Source organism: Kogia breviceps, chromosome 7 (genome assembly GCF_026419965.1).
Source record: "Kogia breviceps isolate mKogBre1 chromosome 7, mKogBre1 haplotype 1, whole genome shotgun sequence".
NCBI classification, from domain to species: domain Eukaryota; kingdom Metazoa; phylum Chordata; class Mammalia; order Artiodactyla; family Physeteridae; genus Kogia; species Kogia breviceps.
The window spans coordinates 13,625,483-13,641,246 of NC_081316.1; the positions used below are offsets into that span (position 1 = coordinate 13,625,483).

At 59.8% G+C, this 15,764-nt stretch overlaps 1 protein-coding gene across 7 annotated transcripts in view; it reads right to left on the bottom strand.

The window, feature by feature from the left end:
• Positions 1–11,823, bottom strand: part of AHNAK (AHNAK nucleoprotein) — a 113,297-nt gene extending 101,474 nt beyond the window's left edge. For 5 of the 7 annotated variants that reach the window (XR_010841266.1, XR_010841267.1, XR_010841265.1 and 2 more), the window contains exons 1-4: positions 11,611–11,752; positions 1,915–2,018; positions 1,491–1,647; positions 880–1,067 (exon numbers count right to left, since the gene is read on the bottom strand). Coding sequence is in view for 2 of the 7 variants with exons in the window: in XM_067037405.1 (XP_066893506.1) it covers positions 880–1,067; positions 1,491–1,647 (345 nt within the window). In the remaining 5 variants the exon portion in view is untranslated. Of the gene's footprint in view, positions 1–879; positions 1,068–1,490; positions 1,648–1,914; positions 2,019–11,610 lie in introns of all 7 variants that reach the window. The other 2 variants (XR_010841264.1, XM_059069622.2) reach the window with 2 other exon arrangements.
• Between the last annotated feature and the right edge of the window lie 3,941 nt (positions 11,824–15,764).

Genomic DNA, 15,764 nt, shown 5'->3' on the forward strand with positions numbered 1-15,764 from the left:
GTGACAGCCGCCTGGCCGCAGCCCAGCCCACAGCACGGGTGCCTGTTTCCCAAAGAAGCCGGGACCATAAGCGAGGCCCCCGGGGCCTCCCGGGACACAACACAGGGGACTGAAGAGTGGGGCTGACAGCCACACCCCAGGAGGAAAACAGAAATTACTTGGGGAATCTCTGGTAAGCAAGAGCCATGGGGAGTGGGGACAGGGAGACTCCTGGACAGTGGAGTCTGGGAGAAGGATTTACAATCAATTCTAGGTTCGAACCGGCCCAGCAGGTCTCATGGGCACCTCCTGGTGACCAGCTCCGTGTTGACTGGACCTTCAGCTCTCACCTCTCACCTCTCAACGGCCCCGCTTGTTTGTTTAATCCGGAGGGGAATCCTCCCAGGGACCCTTCGGAAAGCATTTGTTGAGCCTCCTTGTGCCAGGGTTACCACTTCCGCTTTGAGGACTCATTATTTGTTAAATAAACAAGCCACCCGAAGGAGCAGAGAAATGCCCCTCAGGAACTCTGACTCACAGATGAGTCCAGGCCTCTGCAAGTAGAAAAATGACGTCTGTGAGGCAGAGCTGGGCACCTGTGAAATCATTTCAGAGACGCCTGCAGAGCAGCCAACTTCCTCCTGGCACCGAGGACCAGACCAATGCGTGGGTCCCCGGGCGGGGACCCTCGGAAGAGACTGACGGAAGACTTTTAGCGGCAGCCACGCGTGAAAAGGAGAGACAGGCTGGCTCCACAGAGAGCAGAGGGTGAGAGCAGGAGAGAAGCCAGGAAGGGCAAGCGAGCAAGGTCCAGCGGGCGGACAGAGGTTCAGGAGGGGGGACCGGCCCGTCGGCGCGGTCGGGGGAGCTGAGGGCACGGCTGGCCAGCCAGGCACTCACCAGAACCACTTCAGAGCTGTGGGAGCTGAAGACTTCGTGGGTCCAGGTCTGGCCAGGCTCAGGGGAACGGTCCCCCTTGCGATGCAGCTTCAGGCCCACGGCGTGGTGTCCCATGGTGTTCAGCAGCTGGGTCACCTCTCCCGACTGTAGGTTGTCAAAGTAGATGGTGGCACCCACAATCTGGTCCCCTGAGCAGGGAGGAGCGGGAAGCGGGTAAGACCACCCAGGGCCTCGGGGAAACAACACACAACCACTCCGTGCCGGGCCCTCGCACTGACGTACAGGTGTGGTAACACCCATTGTAGAGATGAGGAAACTGAGGCAGAGGGGCCAACTAATTTGCCCAAAGTGGCAGAGCTCATGGGTGCTGGAGTCGGAACAGAGGACGGCGTGTCCACCAGCCCTCAGTCAGGACCGCCTCCCGCGAGGACTGTGAGGGAACGAGGGGTAGAGAGCGGGCAGGGGAGGGCAGGGCTCAGGTACCGGCCATCCTGATGCCGCTGGGACCCAGCCCTCCACAACCACCCACCCGCTTGTGCTGCCCCTGCCTTTCCCTCCAGCACCCTCCCCCTCCCCGCCCCAGCAGCAGCCCGCACCCCAAGGTGACTCACCCTCCTTGACCACCCCAGTACGGGCCGCAGGGGAGTTCTGCATCACCTCCTGCACAAAGACGCCGTCGTCCCTCTGGGTGATGGTCAGCCCGTGGGAGCCGCTGCCCTGCCAGTTGGGCAGCAGCAGCTCCCGGGTCGTCTCTTCCTCCTTCTCCATCTGGATGAGGTAAGGAAACGGGGCAGTGGGGGCGTGAGAGGATGGGGAAGCCAGGGATCCCCCTGGGCGTGGGGCACTGTCCCCAAGGTGCCTGCCTCCACCGTGGGCGGGCTCCCAAGGCGGACGGTGGACACAGACGCAGCGGAGGCAACCAGCCCCTCGTCCTGTCCTCCCCGGCTCTGCCTCCCGATAGCACGTGCCTTCCGGGTCTCTACCCCCCCCCATCCTCTCACCTCCACCGCCCTCTTCACCCTCCCTCCTACTGACCTTCGCAGGACTTGGTTCAGGAGCAGATGCCTTGCCAGAAGCCCGCCCCTCCTTCCTCTCCTCTCCTCGGAGTGTCTCTCTCTTGGGAATCTCGGTCACACAGCCTAGGGAGAAGGTCACAATCAGGCTCACAACTCGGCAGTCGGCTGGTCGAAAGCCCGACCAGCTGCTGTGCGAGAGAGGGCTGGATGTTCTGCCCCCCAGGGCCAAACCAAACCCCAACCCCGCTACTGTCTGTCATCAGCTCCATTCACACGTGACTCTCCAGCCTGGGGGGTCACAGGAAGGGGGTTTGGAAGAGGCCAGACTCAGATTCCAATCCTGGCTCTGCATCTTCCCGGCTGCGTGACCCGGGCCGAGTCACTTAACTTCTCTGAACCTCCATTTCCTCATCGGCGAAAATGGAGACGATAAAGAATTCCCATGAGCACTGAAGGAGCGAGAGAAAGCATGTGAGGAAAGCTCTGGCCCACCGGAGCCTCCTAACATCTCCATTCTCATTAGGTCCTTTGTAACAGCTTCAGGTGGGAGATGTTACTGCCCCCACAGTGCAGGTGGGGAAACCGCGATTCGGAGAGGCCAGCCGGCTGGGGGTGCACCGTGAGAGAGCAGCTATGAGCGGGCTCTCAGCCTGTAACTCTTCCTCCGACGCCGTATCAGGCCTGTAGCTCTAACCGGCGCGAGACCCCTCCTCAGAAGTCACCAGCACTGGGGGCCACTGGCCTCCTGCAAGCAGGGCTGGTGGTGCCCTCCCTCCCCCAGCGGCCGCCGGTGAGTGACTCTGGGTCACCCTAACCCCGGCCTCAGAACCAGGGGGACGCTCGCCAGCTGGGAGCTCCAGGAGCCCTGCCACAGGCAGAGGCCAAACAATGGAAGCCCCAGGCCCCCCAGCACCGGCCCAAGCCCAAGTGGTTGCGGTCCAGCTGTGCTGCCTCAAGGACGTGGTGAGTCAGGGCCCATCTGGCTGCACCTGCTGGGCCCTGAAGCCAGGCAGGCCTCCAGCCTCCCGACGCCCAGAAGTACGCCTGTGAAACCGTGCGGGGGGTGCTATAAATCGTGGAGAACCTCGCCCAAAGCTCCGCCCTAAATCTGCTGACACCCAGAAATTAGCCAACCAATCAATAAATACATGCACACCGATCGTCTCCTGTACGTCCAACACTGTACAGGACGCTGTCAAGAAAACTAGCAACGGACGGACAGAACTCAGCCCAGCACTGAACTATACACTGCCTCAGGCTATTACCTGACCTCACTCATGCATCCTCCAAACATTTATTGAATGCACTCCACGTGCCAGATATGGAGAGTTAAAAGACTTAGCTCCTGTCCCGGATATAAATTATGAGCAAGGTGCTCTGGGCGTGACCAATTTAGCCTCTGACTGTTCCAGAAGGCTTGGGAGCCTTCCCGGGGAATGAAATCTAAATGGAGTCTTGAAGGTGCTGAGTTTGCCTCTGAGGACGGGATTCATGGAAATTCACAGGCACTTAGGACTTCCAGTGTCAGGCAGCTCACAACACCAGTGAAGACGGCCACAGACACCCTGTTCGCCAACCACCTGCACTCGTTCACGCGGTATTTATGTCAGCACAGGTGGCGGCTAGGAGGCCAGCGGGCAGCCAGTTGGCACAGGTGTGAGCTGAGGCAATCACCTCCTCCCTTCCTACCGGAAATCCCGCCAAACCTACCCATAGTGAAACAGCAAGCTGGGGCTTCAATGGTGCCTTCCCCCGGCGTCCAGCCCCGAGGAGCCAGCCCTGCAGACAAGGAGCCAGGCAGGGCAGGGCAGGAAAGGGCTTCCACCCGAGGGCTTCTCAGATCTCCGAAACCACCGACTGCACTGGCACGCCCCTCTTCCTCCTTGAGCAGGGCCCCTTTTTTCAGCCCAGCGTCCTGGTGCTGAGCCAGCAGGCGGCGATGGGGCAGCAAGCCAGACAGCTCCCCCTCGCCCACATCTCAGCCCCACCTTCCCTCCTTCCCCAGTGAGTCACTGAGGCCGCAGTAGCTCCACACACACCAAGGGTCACGCCTAAAACCCCATCGACCAAGGGCTTCACGGGCCAGACCCCTGGGGGCCAGAGGGGCCCGGTGAGAAGCAGCGGGCTTCCCTGCCAGCTGCTCGGCACAGAGCCCCAAGCCCGGGGTCCAGGGAAGCACAGCTGGGAGGCGCAGGAGGGATGTGCCACATGCCTCAACCCCTGGGGCTGGTGAGGAGGCCATCGTGAGCACAGAAAGGGCCGCAGTCCGTGAGAAGAGGAGGCGCTGGACCCAAGGCCGCAGGGTGGCCCTGGCAGGCAGGGCACCCGCTGGCTTCCCGGCCAGGCAGGGCTGCCGACCACCACGCCTGCTCTGGCTCGGGCCTCACCTCCTGGCACAGCCAGGAAAGACTCCCCTTCCCCTTACATCTGACCTGGTCGGACACGGGGGTGCTGATAGGGGATTCGAGGCCACGGTGGCAAGGGCCTATTTTCTGCACTTGGGTCCCAGCCCCCCCAACTCGCCCACCCCTGGGGCCCGTACTGAGCCCAGACGGGCCTTCCTTCTCCTCCTGCACAAGTCAGGTGAAGCCAGCTACCCGGGGGGGCTGGGGGCTCCACCCCAAAGCAGGGTCTCTGGAGCTCTGGGGAATTCTGCACATTCAGTCAAGTGGCATAAGCCCTGGGAGTGAAAGAAACCTTAGGCCACATTTGGCTATTTAAATGTAAGTTAATTTAACTTAAGCATTTCGTCCATCGGTTATAGTAGCCACACTTCAAGAGCTCAACAGCCACGCAGGGCTACCATATTAGAAGCGCAAGTACAGAACATTTCTACCGCTGCAAAGTCCTGTGGGACAGCACTGCCTGCTATTTACAGATGGGGAGAGTGAGGTCCAGAGCCCTGAGAATGGGGGAGTGTTGGGGCTCTAGAACCCAGGACTGTTAGCTCCCTGCCTGCAGGCCACCCGGCACCGGCTCACAGTAACCTTCGTGATGGCATGGGCTGGAGTGGAGACCCTGTAAGACACAGGGCTGCCTGGACGGCAGAAAGGAGTGACAGGGTGAGGCCACTCCAGCTTCAAGGTGGAGACGACACGCATCTGAGGCTGCAGGGACAGAGTGTAGTTCAGGCCAGAAGCAGCTAGAGAAGAGCGAAGCTGCCTGACAATTCAAAACCACAAAGAGGATGTACAGAGGAGCAGGGCTCTGCCCATGCCACTTCTGCAGATTGGGGGCAACACCCAGGCAGATCCGGGACAAGGCCCAGGAAACAGACTTTTTGCTGCTCAAGGAAGATGGTCTCCGCCAGGTGTTAACCTCCAGAGGAACACGTGCTCCCACCGCTCCCAGGAAACAGAGCCCCTACTGCCCAAGAGCCAGTAGGAAAACAGCCAGGGAGGGCACCCAGCCTAACGGCTGCAGCAGCCAAAGACGACCTCGCGGGCCTGCGTCGGTGTCGAGATGACAGGAACTGATACATACACACACCCGAGAGTCAGGCCCACGGGCCTCCAGGCCTCCACGCACCAAGCCTGAAGTCAAGATACACAGCAGAGGGACAGAAGTTTGTTCATATGCCCAGCACAGGCGGGACATAGGAGGTGACACTCCAAGGCACAAGGAAGCCCACCCACGCACGGTGGGGAGAGCACTGTGACAGCAAACAAACTTGCACCCAGCACACGGGCACACCGACCCGCCTTACACACAGGCCAGGGAGAAGCAGTCTCCAAGCTCAGAACAGTGACATGACTCACAGCCGGAGCCAGAGACTTCTACCAGCGGGAGAGCTGTGAACACTTATAACCAGGGCCAGGGGCTGAGATATTCGGAGAAAAGAGAGACACACCCGCAGAGGCCGTCTATGCTCATGAACACTCCCCGGGCAGTAAAAAGGAAGAGAAAGCTCCACATTAAAAGAAACCGCCAACGCCACCGCCCCCAGCCCCTGCCCCGGGGGGAGAGAAAGAGGATCTTGCAGAACTCCTATGGTGCCCCGGGACTGTGCTTGTTCCATGCCTGGGGCACCAAGGGGTCCCCTTCTTTCCCCAAACAACCCTATGGGATTAAGAATTAATATCCTTATTTCAGAGTGTGGAAATAGGCCCCAAGGTAAAATGACTTGCCCGAGTATGAGACAGAGTTGAAAATGAAAGCCCGGGGTTCTCTGACTCGAAGGCCTCTTTACCCACGCACAGCGACAAAGGCACAAATAAACACACACACAGAGGATGAGAAACCATAGAGAAAGATGCACAAGGGAGGTACACTGGAGGGAGAGCCCGAGAGACCTATACTGGAGGGAGGCAGAGTCAAAGCTGGAGAGACACATCCGCAGGAAGGCGGAGAGGCCTCCATGCTCATCCAGGGGGAGACAGACATGGTGGGAGGAGGATGTCTCGGAGGGACGACAGAAACACACAGAAAGAGAGGGGTTGAGAGTCGGGTAGGGGCGCGGGTAGAGACCCCAGGAAGCAGTGATACCCGTTAAGCTCCACCAGCACAAGAGGAAGGGTGAGTGGCCATCAGCTTCCTTGCCCACACACCAGCCTTGTCCTGGCCCAGCCCGGGGACGGCTAACCCAGAATGGGCAGAGTCCCAGGCATCCCAGAGCCCAGGATCTGAGGGCCCTTTTGCTTCTGAGGCTCATCAACGCTGTGTCCCCAGGAGGCAGAGATCCTGAGCCACCCAGAACCCAGCTCACCTGTAGACTCTCTGGACCCCAGCCGGTGAAGACCAAGAGAATCATCCCCTTCTGGGGCTTGGCAGTCACCAGGCCCACTCTAGAGACAGGCACCGGCAGGTCAAGGCAAACATTTCCACTCACTGGGAAATCCCAGGTCCAGAGGAACGAGGAGGAATACAGGGGAGCACCTCTCTTCCGGGGCCGAAGCCTCCAAATGGACCTCCACATATGCAGCCGCCAGACCCTGGTCTGGAAAACTACCTGCCCCATTCTAACGGGAGTAGCCTAAGCTGATGGTACCAAGAACTCTGAGGTCAGCTGATTCTGGACGGCACACCCCCAGGGGGCACTTGCAACTTGAATGGGATACGTGTGTTGGGGAGGTCGAATTACCAGGGAGAATTTGACGAACATGTTGCAAGGCACGGGCGACGTGGGCACTGGAGAAACAATCAAAGAAAGACACACAAGGAAGCGTACACAACCCCGGGCGCGCAGACACACTCCTTAATCCCCCCTCCTCACAGCCCAGAGCAGGCCCACAGCCCCTGCCTCCCCCAGCTCACCACAGACACCTGTCTGGGCAGCCCCAGGCCCTGCGCATCATGGAGGGAGCCTACACCTGTTGACCTGGTGCCCAGATTCCGTGCCTTCCTCTACCGCGTGCGCCCGCCTAGCTCCTCCCTGGCTACCAGGGCTGCCGGCCCCGCCCACACCTCCCACCTGGAGGAAGTTTTTCCGGCCTCATCACTCCAGCCTGCTCCTCCGCGTCAGCCCCTTCCCCTGGCCCCTCACCTTCACGCTAGAGTTTCCTGCCCCTCGACTTCCAGGGCAGCCCCCCACCCCCACTCCAGCCAGTCGCTTTCAGGGCTCCGCCCAGCCGCCTTTCTCCACCTCTGTCCCCGGGCCCCTCCCACTCCCGCAGCCCCGGGGCTCCAAGTTCAAGCTTCCAGCACGGAGACAGATTCCTTCTTCCTCCGCTGACCAAGATGGACTCCCCTCTCCTTGTGGCAGGGACTGCGGGCAGCTTCCATTCTCCAGCGGGCAGTCCCCACACCTGGCCACCTCGCCAGGGAAGAGTGGGCCTGGACCCCGGATGGCTGGGATTAAGACAGCAGCTTGGGGATGGGGGATGGGGGGGGCGGTCCTCCTGACTGGGGCAAGGGGTGAAGGAGAGCTTGCTGTCTCACCGGGTCTCGCCCCGGGGGTAGATTACAGTTTGCGAGCTGCCCGCGGATAAGACCAAGGCGGATCTCTCCGCGGGGCTCGGGGCCAGGCCACTCGGCTCAGCTGCCAAAGAGCCACCCCCCCCAGCCCGGCCAGGACGCAAAGCCAGGCGCTTCCCCTTCCCTAGAACCTCCGCTCCAGCCCCCGGGGACCGGGCAGGATGCCCCTCCCTGACCGGCCCTGTGCGGCGCCTCGCTCAGCCTGGATCGGCGCAGCCTCACCTCCCCAGCTGTGCTCACCCTCCCTGGGGCCTCTGGACACAAACTCCAGGGCCTGGAACCTGTCCAGGACGGAGAAGCTTGAGTCCTTACCTACAGCCCCTGAAGCCCCCATGAAACCTCCACCACTGGGACAGAGTCCCACTGTTATCCCCTGCCCTATAAACCCCAGATGCAAGCAGAGGGGACACATCCAGGACCAGAGAGCACAGCCAGAGACACCTTCTCATAGGTAATAACACATGTCTCTATGCTGTGACACTAGCGGTCACAGGGACTCAAGGCCACAGTGAAACGGAGACACCGGACCCAAGACCTCCAGTACAACAGCCCAGCGGGCCCCCGGATGTGGACTGAGGCCAGCAGGAAGAGGGGCTCCATCAAAACACACGTTCCTGCTGAGCCCGCTGTGCCCCCTGCCCACAACGTGGTCCTCACAACTCCTCGGGGCTTGCCCAGCCCTGGAGGAAACCGCCCGTTCTCAGGAAGGCCTGGGAGCCCAACGGGATGGTCGGAGCCCAGGGAAATGCCAGCTCCCTGGGAGCCTGGATAAAGCCCATGGGGGTCCAGAGGGAGAACAGAAGGCCCCAGACACCCACCAGCTGAAACGTCCCATTCTCACCGCTCTCCAGGGGCCACCTCCTTTCCTCGTGTGCACACATACCTGATCAGCCCAGCTCCAGGGAGAGAAGCTTGGGGCTTCCAGGTGTGGTGGGGAGGACAGAGCCGGCATGGGAGAGTTCCCAGAAGGAGTCAGACTAGCTCTCCCAGTCTGCCTCTCTGTCTGTCCCCCAGCGGTTCACCGGTTCTGAGGAAGGTGACGGCCACACCCCAGAGCCCCACACACTCCTCCACTCCCACAGCTTTGCCCCAACCCCTAAAACAAGCTCCTCAGGCTCTGGGTGGCATGCTCTGCCAGGGCCAGCCAACCAATTCCAAGTGAGCCTAAGAATCCAGCCCAGCGGTGCCCGGGCACCTCCACCCACGGCCTTCCTGGGACTAAGGTGACCCCGGGGACCCCCAGCCCATTCCCTGCCCTTGACTGCTGCTGGCTTTCTCCTTCCACAGGTCTCCCATGGTTCACTCTATTGGGTCCCACTTTGAGCCCTGGACCTGTAGTCGCATGCCCCTCAACCAAGTCTGGCTGGTACAAGTTCTCAGCTCTGTGGGGTTAGCTCTGCAAGAAGTTGCCCAAACCAGGACCCCTGAATCACTGCTGTGGGCCCACAGCTGCAGCACTAAGCCCCACATGACTTCTGTGGCTCCTTCTGTGTCCTGGTTCTCTGAACAATGTCCCTGCATAGAACCTTTAAAGACAGGGCTTCAGAGAGGGGCTCAGACACCCTCCAATCCCCATGGCCAATACTCCAGACCCTTTGACTTCTGCTAGCCCAGCTCTCATGGTCCCAGGTCCTCTCCCCGCTACCTCATCCCACAGCTCCCAGCTCAGAGCAAGGAGGTACCCCCTCAGCCTGGGGGTCCCTTCTACTCCCCACTCTGCACACACACCAACCAAGTGCTGGCCCAACCCATCATCCCTGGGTGCCAAGGAGAAGGAAGCTGCCCCATTCAGCCTAGCCTCGGAAAGGAAGTGAGTGCCACACCCTGCCCCACGGATTTCCCTCATGGGGGGCTGGGGAAGAGAGGGGGAATGAAAGCAGAATCTACTCCCTGAATTTAGACCCATTACAGGTGAGGAGGCCCTAAAATGCCTTCCAAGGCATCTTCAATCTCTCCCTCCTTTCCCCGAAATCCCTCACCGTCACCTGTCACCGCAGCGCTCCAATGTGTCACTGTGTCCCATAAAATCAACCCAACCCCTATCATGTGCTAGGCTGTGCACAGGGCGTGCGATCCCTGCAGTCAGAGGCTGGATTCTAATAAACTGTTTCAAAAACAATTATTGGCAGCCCAGCGCTGTGCTGGGAACCCAGAGGTAAATAATCTGGGTCCCTTTTCCTCCCGAAAGTCCAGGTCATTCTCTAAGGACCTCACTGCCATGGGAGGATCCCACTTTGCCTTTCCACAAATCCACTCCACAGAGCAGGGAACCCAGCGGCAGGCTCCCTGGGGGCACCTCACCTCCTCCTCGGTGGCAGCCACGCCCTGTGAAAGGCACACAATTCTCCGTGGCCACGACGTGCAGAGGCGCCAGAGCTGTCCCCACGTGGTGCTGGGGCCTAGCTAGTGCCGTGAGATGCCCCATCTGCCCATTCGGCTCCCCTCCCACGCATGGGGCAGTCAGCCCTGCTCAGACCCCACGTGTCCCTCGTGGCCAGAGACGCCAAAGGGCTGCGCCCCCGCCTCCCAAGGCCCTGGTACTGCAGGGGGCGCCAAGCCCGCCAGCGGAGGGCCGGCCCTCGCACACTGCACACCCTCTCCCTGCATGGGAAAGCCTTACATAACACAGTTCTCTGAACACACCCTAAGCCCAGTGCCTTTCCAACTCCACGGCAGGACCTCGCCCCCCAGCCGCCTCTCCAGGAGCGCGTCTCTGGAGAGGAGGGCTCCAGCCAGGGAGGGCAGCTGAGCCCTCCTCCCACGCCAGCCGGGCTCCTGCCCTCGCCTCCCTAACCAGCCCCTTCGCCCCCCCTCCCCTTTGCCCCTCACTACTCCTCCCCGAGTTCTGGTTTGAATTAGTCACCGGCTCCAACCACCACATTCCTCAGGCTGCTGGCGCCGAGCCAGGCGCTGGGGCGGGGGCCGTCCCACCCGGCCGGGTTTGGGAGTGGGGTTGGGGAGAGAGCGCCGCCTCGGAAGGGGAAGGGGCGGTCCCGAGGGCTATGCCGCGGCACAGCCCCCCTCCCCGCCCACCCCAGTGCAGGCATCTCCCCAGTTATGTCCCCCACCCCCACTCCCACCCGTTCCGCTGCCGGGCGAGCTGCAAACTCCTAGGCTCAGCGGCCGCAGCGGAAGAAGGGAGTTTTCTGGAGCTGGGAACACAGAGGGGCAAGACTAGGGCGGGGCAGCTGGAGGGCGGCTGAGGGGCCGCCCGGAGCAAGAAAAGGAGAGGCTGGTGGTGCAGAACTGGGTGGGGCCGGGAAGACCCGGGACGCGAAGTCAGGGGCGGAGGTGTGGGGCGCGGGGAGGGACGGCGGAGGGGGTGCGCGGCGCGGGGGCGCTGGGGCGCCGGGCGGGGCCGAGGGGCCGCGCCGCGATCTCGGAAACTTCTCCAGTAAACATGGAATAGGAACGGAGCAGCGCGCTGAGCCACCGCCCCACGGAGAAGGAGGGGGTGGGACAGGGGCCACCAGGCCAAGAACGGTCGCCCGGCCGTGCAGCAGGGACCACAGTCAGCCCTCGAGAGAAAGACAGACTGGAGCAAAGCGCGCCTCGGAGCGGTTTTCCAACTTTGCCCAACTTGCGCCCCTACCAGCGCCCCAACTCCGGCGGCAGAACTCGGTTCCCAGGGCGCGACGCGCCGCCTCCCCGTGCGGCCCGGGGCTGCCCACCTTGCGCCGAACTGAATCTTCCCAGTGACACCCGCCCAAGGCGCCTCGCCCAAGCCCTGCCACGCACCTCCCCTCTCGCGTTCCCGGAGTCCCGTTCCCCGATCGCGCCTAGGTGCGCCCGGCGCCCCTACCTGCGCGCTCAGCCACAGGGCACAGCCATAGCCAGCGCAGGGCCCGAGGTCGCGGTGCTGCGGCTGCTGCGGGCGGCGAGCCCCGGTCGGGGCGGGTCCGGCAGGGCGGGCGGTGCAGTCCCCGCGGCGGAGCTGCTCCGAGTGGCCCGGCCCCCACTCACGGAGGCGGCTCTTGTAACTCCGTCTGGGGCGGGCGGGCGGGTCTGCCCTGAGCGGTGGGGAGAGGGCGGGGCCGGGCGGGGCCGAAGCGGGGCTGGGACTGGTGAGCGGGGCCAACCCTGGAGGCACCAGGGAACGGGCGGCTGGGAGGGCACTGGGGACCTCGGGGACCCGCGGGCGCCGCACGTCCGATGTGCTGCCTTCCCCTCCCCCCATCCACTGCCCCCCGGCCTGGCCCGGGCCTGGATCTACCCCCAAAGGATGCTCTTATGTGGCTTCTTCGGCAAGAAACTCCTCGAAGCTCCCTGAGGTTCATCCTCACAGCTGGAACTGCGAATCAGCCCATTTTTCAGGAAGGACCAAGGGGTTCAGGCTGCGGCTGGGGGGCTTGGCTGATTCAGCCGCGACCGCCAGCCTGACGCGGACCTTTGAGTTTTCTCTCAACACGGGCAGCTACCCTTCCGCCCCACCTGCTGGAGTCAGGGTCACCAGTGCCCCCCGTGCCACCGTGCTGCTCCGGCCGCTGCAGCGACACGGGAGTCAGGCCTGCACCCCTTGGAGGAGCAGCCCGCTGTCTACCTCCCTGTCCCCCACTTTTCGCTTCCTACCTATTTCTTCTCTGACCCCCTCCCTCCACCGCCCCACTGGCCGAACGCTGAGTTTCCAAATTGAAGCCATTTCCCACAGGCACTTCTAACTACACGGAGATTTTATTAAACGCTTAACGACGGGGTGCAGGGGCCTTCTGGCTGCACCCTCATTCGCTTCTCCCCCGTGAGTTCTCTTATCCTCCTTCCTGGATGGCCACCCACTACCCATGCGAAGCCAGTTTTCCTTCCTTCGGGAATGCTGCCTGCAGAAGGGAGACCCCAGGCTGGGGACCTGAGAAGACCTGGCCCCGGCAGGGAGCGCCCTCCTCGCTGTATGGTCATGAGTGGGCTGGGGCTGAGACCAGCGGCCCTGTCCTCTGAAATGGCAAGCATGTTTACAGGCTAAAAATACCCAGCAGCCAACTCTGCTGCCAGCCCTGGGGGTTTGTGTCCCAGGTCCAGTTACCAGCACAGGGTACAGGCATGGGGGAGGGAAGAGACAGCCAAAGGAGCCACAGACAGGCAGACACTCAGATAATGGACACAGAAAGGTGGAGACAGATGTGTAGACATTCAGACAGGCACAGACATGCAGAGAGACACATAGTCAAAGCACAGACTTGGGCACCAGCATTCTCTCATTCCCTCTCTCTCTCTCTTTCTCTGTGTCTCTCTCTTTCTCTCTGTCTCTCTCTCTCTCTCTCTCTCTCTCTCTCTCTCACACACACACACACACACACACACACACACACACACACACACAATGACTCAAACTCACAGCAGAGGCGGTTCCACCACCCATATCACAAGCACACAATCAGAAATCCAGACTTTCTGAAGAATCACCTCCACCTCCATTGTGGTCTGCACCCCTTTCCCAGCACCTACTTTATTTAAAGAAAAAAATCTAAACTTTTCAACTTTGGGATGCTTTAAAAAATAAAAATAGAGACCAAGAGCTAATTACTTCCTATACCAATGGCTTTTTAAATTTTATCTCATTTTAAATAACATTTACTCAGTTTTTAAATATGAACCAAGAATCCAGACAAAGTGGCCTGTGATCCTACAAGTCGGATAATCCTTGTTGCTGTTTCTGAAACAAAATCAAAACCTCCATAGGGTGAAGAATGTCAGTACAGAAAAGTAGAACAATAAAAAGTAGACATCTCCCCCCCACACCCAGTCCCTCTCCCCAAAAGTAATCACTGTTAACAGTTTACCAGGGGATTTTAACTTTATGAAATGAATCATTTGGTTCCTTGAAAGTACAAGGGTTTCCAGTGTCATATTAAGATGGGAGCTGATTTACAGGTAGGTTTTTCAGAAAGATAGCTCTGAAAAGATGGCCATGGGAGTTTGGAGGGAGGGGCTGGAACAGGAAAGGAAGAGTGGGGAACGGTGTGGATATTGTCCCCTCACCTCAGCTTGGGCTCCATCAGCCCCCCAGGAGTGAAAGAGCAGAGGCTAGTGTCCTGGGCTCAGAGCCAACTTATCTGCTCCATTGTTTGTTCTGGCCACCCTCTTGGTCAACAGAGAAAGAGGCGGGAGAGGATGGTCTGGGAAGCAGCCACAGGGCAGGGATTACTGTCCAGGTACTTCATTCAGGGGTAGGAGGGTCAGGATACCTGCTGGGAGGTGGTCCTGGGGACTGGCTCCTGCCCTATTCTAGTCTAGGAGGGTAGATAAGGGGTAACCTAGACCCTGCCCCCTAAAAAGCCATGATGGTGCCTGCCAGACCAAAGCTGGGGTTTCTCAGGGTCAGCCTCCTCAGCCTAGGCGAAGGGAACATTTTCAACAGTTTGCAATGGTGCAATTGGAGACACACACTTTTAGAAATGTCTGCCAACCCTGCTCCTTCTCCCCCTGCTGTAGCCCTCAGCTTTCGCTCCCCAAAGCTACCTCCGTGGTGATTGGGCCTGACACTGCTGCAGGCACTTGACGTGTCAGCTCGTTTAATCCTCACATGCAGGCAGGAAAGGGTCTCAGAGAGGGGCAGTGATTTACCTAAAATCACACAACCCTCAGAGGCAGGAGTCAAAGCTCCCACCAGCATCTAAGCTCCGCGAGAGCAGGAATTCTTTGCTCTCTGCTGTATACTCCATGCCTAGAGCAGTGGCTGGCACCAAGCAATCACTCCAGAACACTTTGTTAGATGAGTGAATGAATGAATGAACTACAGGTATAACTGGCCCCGAAGACCTTGGGTTTTTTTGTTTTTTTTTTTTTTGTGGTTCGCGGGCCTCTCACTGTTGTGGCCTCTCCCGTTGCGGAGCACAGGCTCCGGACGCGCAGGCCCAGCAGCCATGGCTCACGGGCCCAGCCGCTCGGCGGCATGTGGGATCTTCCCGGCCCGGGGCACGAACCCGTGTCCCCTGCATCGACAGGCGGACTCTCAACCACTGCGCCACCAGGGAAGCCCGACCTTGTTCTTTGTACAATAGCATCCCGTACCCCATGACTGCCATGAGGGGGAAGTCAGCTTCCCCTTGCTCTCGGCCCCAGGGAGCACTTCCCCCACGTGTAGGTCTCTCATGCAGCTGCACAAACATTCACTGTGTCCAGCACTGGGTCAGGGGCCGCTGGGGGTGGTGATGCTGGTGCAGGTAATGGAGGACTTGGCAAGATGGAATCCCTGCCCTCAAGGCACTCAGTCCAGAAGGAACTATCCTCTGATGCCACCTTACCTTGTATTCTGAGTCCTATGCTTTGGAAAAACTGGACATTATCTTTTCTTACAGATCTTTTACACCCCTACCTTACTTCCCCACACACACACACTATTTTTTTAGTCATGAGTCCCCTCAGTTGGTTCCAACATTGCAAAGAAAACCTTTGTTTCAGACTTCCCTGTTAAAATAAGGGCTACCCAGGGATCTGAGAGGACGTGAACCCTCCCCTGCCACTACACCATCCTTCAGAAGCACCCCACACCAGTCCTCCAGACTCACTGGAAAAGCTAGGTAAGCTCTAAGACTCCTCATCACTGGGATACCCCAGCTTCTCCAGAAGTGTCACACCCTCCCTGGGGGTTCCCTGATATGTATGTAGTATGTGTGTGATGAACCCTGGGCTCCTTTGTTGCCAGGCAACGTGCCTCTGTTTTGTTCTTATTATGCCTGTTTCCATAGCAACCACAAAGGGGAGCTCCTGTGGGCAGGCCCCATGCCAGGGGATTCCCCTTCCCCTCCCCTCTCTCCACAGTCCCCTTCTCTGAAATCAGTGTGTTAGGAGGAAGAAAAGAAGCCAACTGCTCGAAGAGTCATCATGGCTTTTAAACTATGATTCCAGAAAGGAAGTGAAGTGTGCAGCCTGCTTGCAGTCTCTTTGAAAGCAGACTTTTCCCCCGGATGAGGGCCCTTTGGCATGTCAGCCTTAGAAGCACAGAAATTACTGGTACCCCTT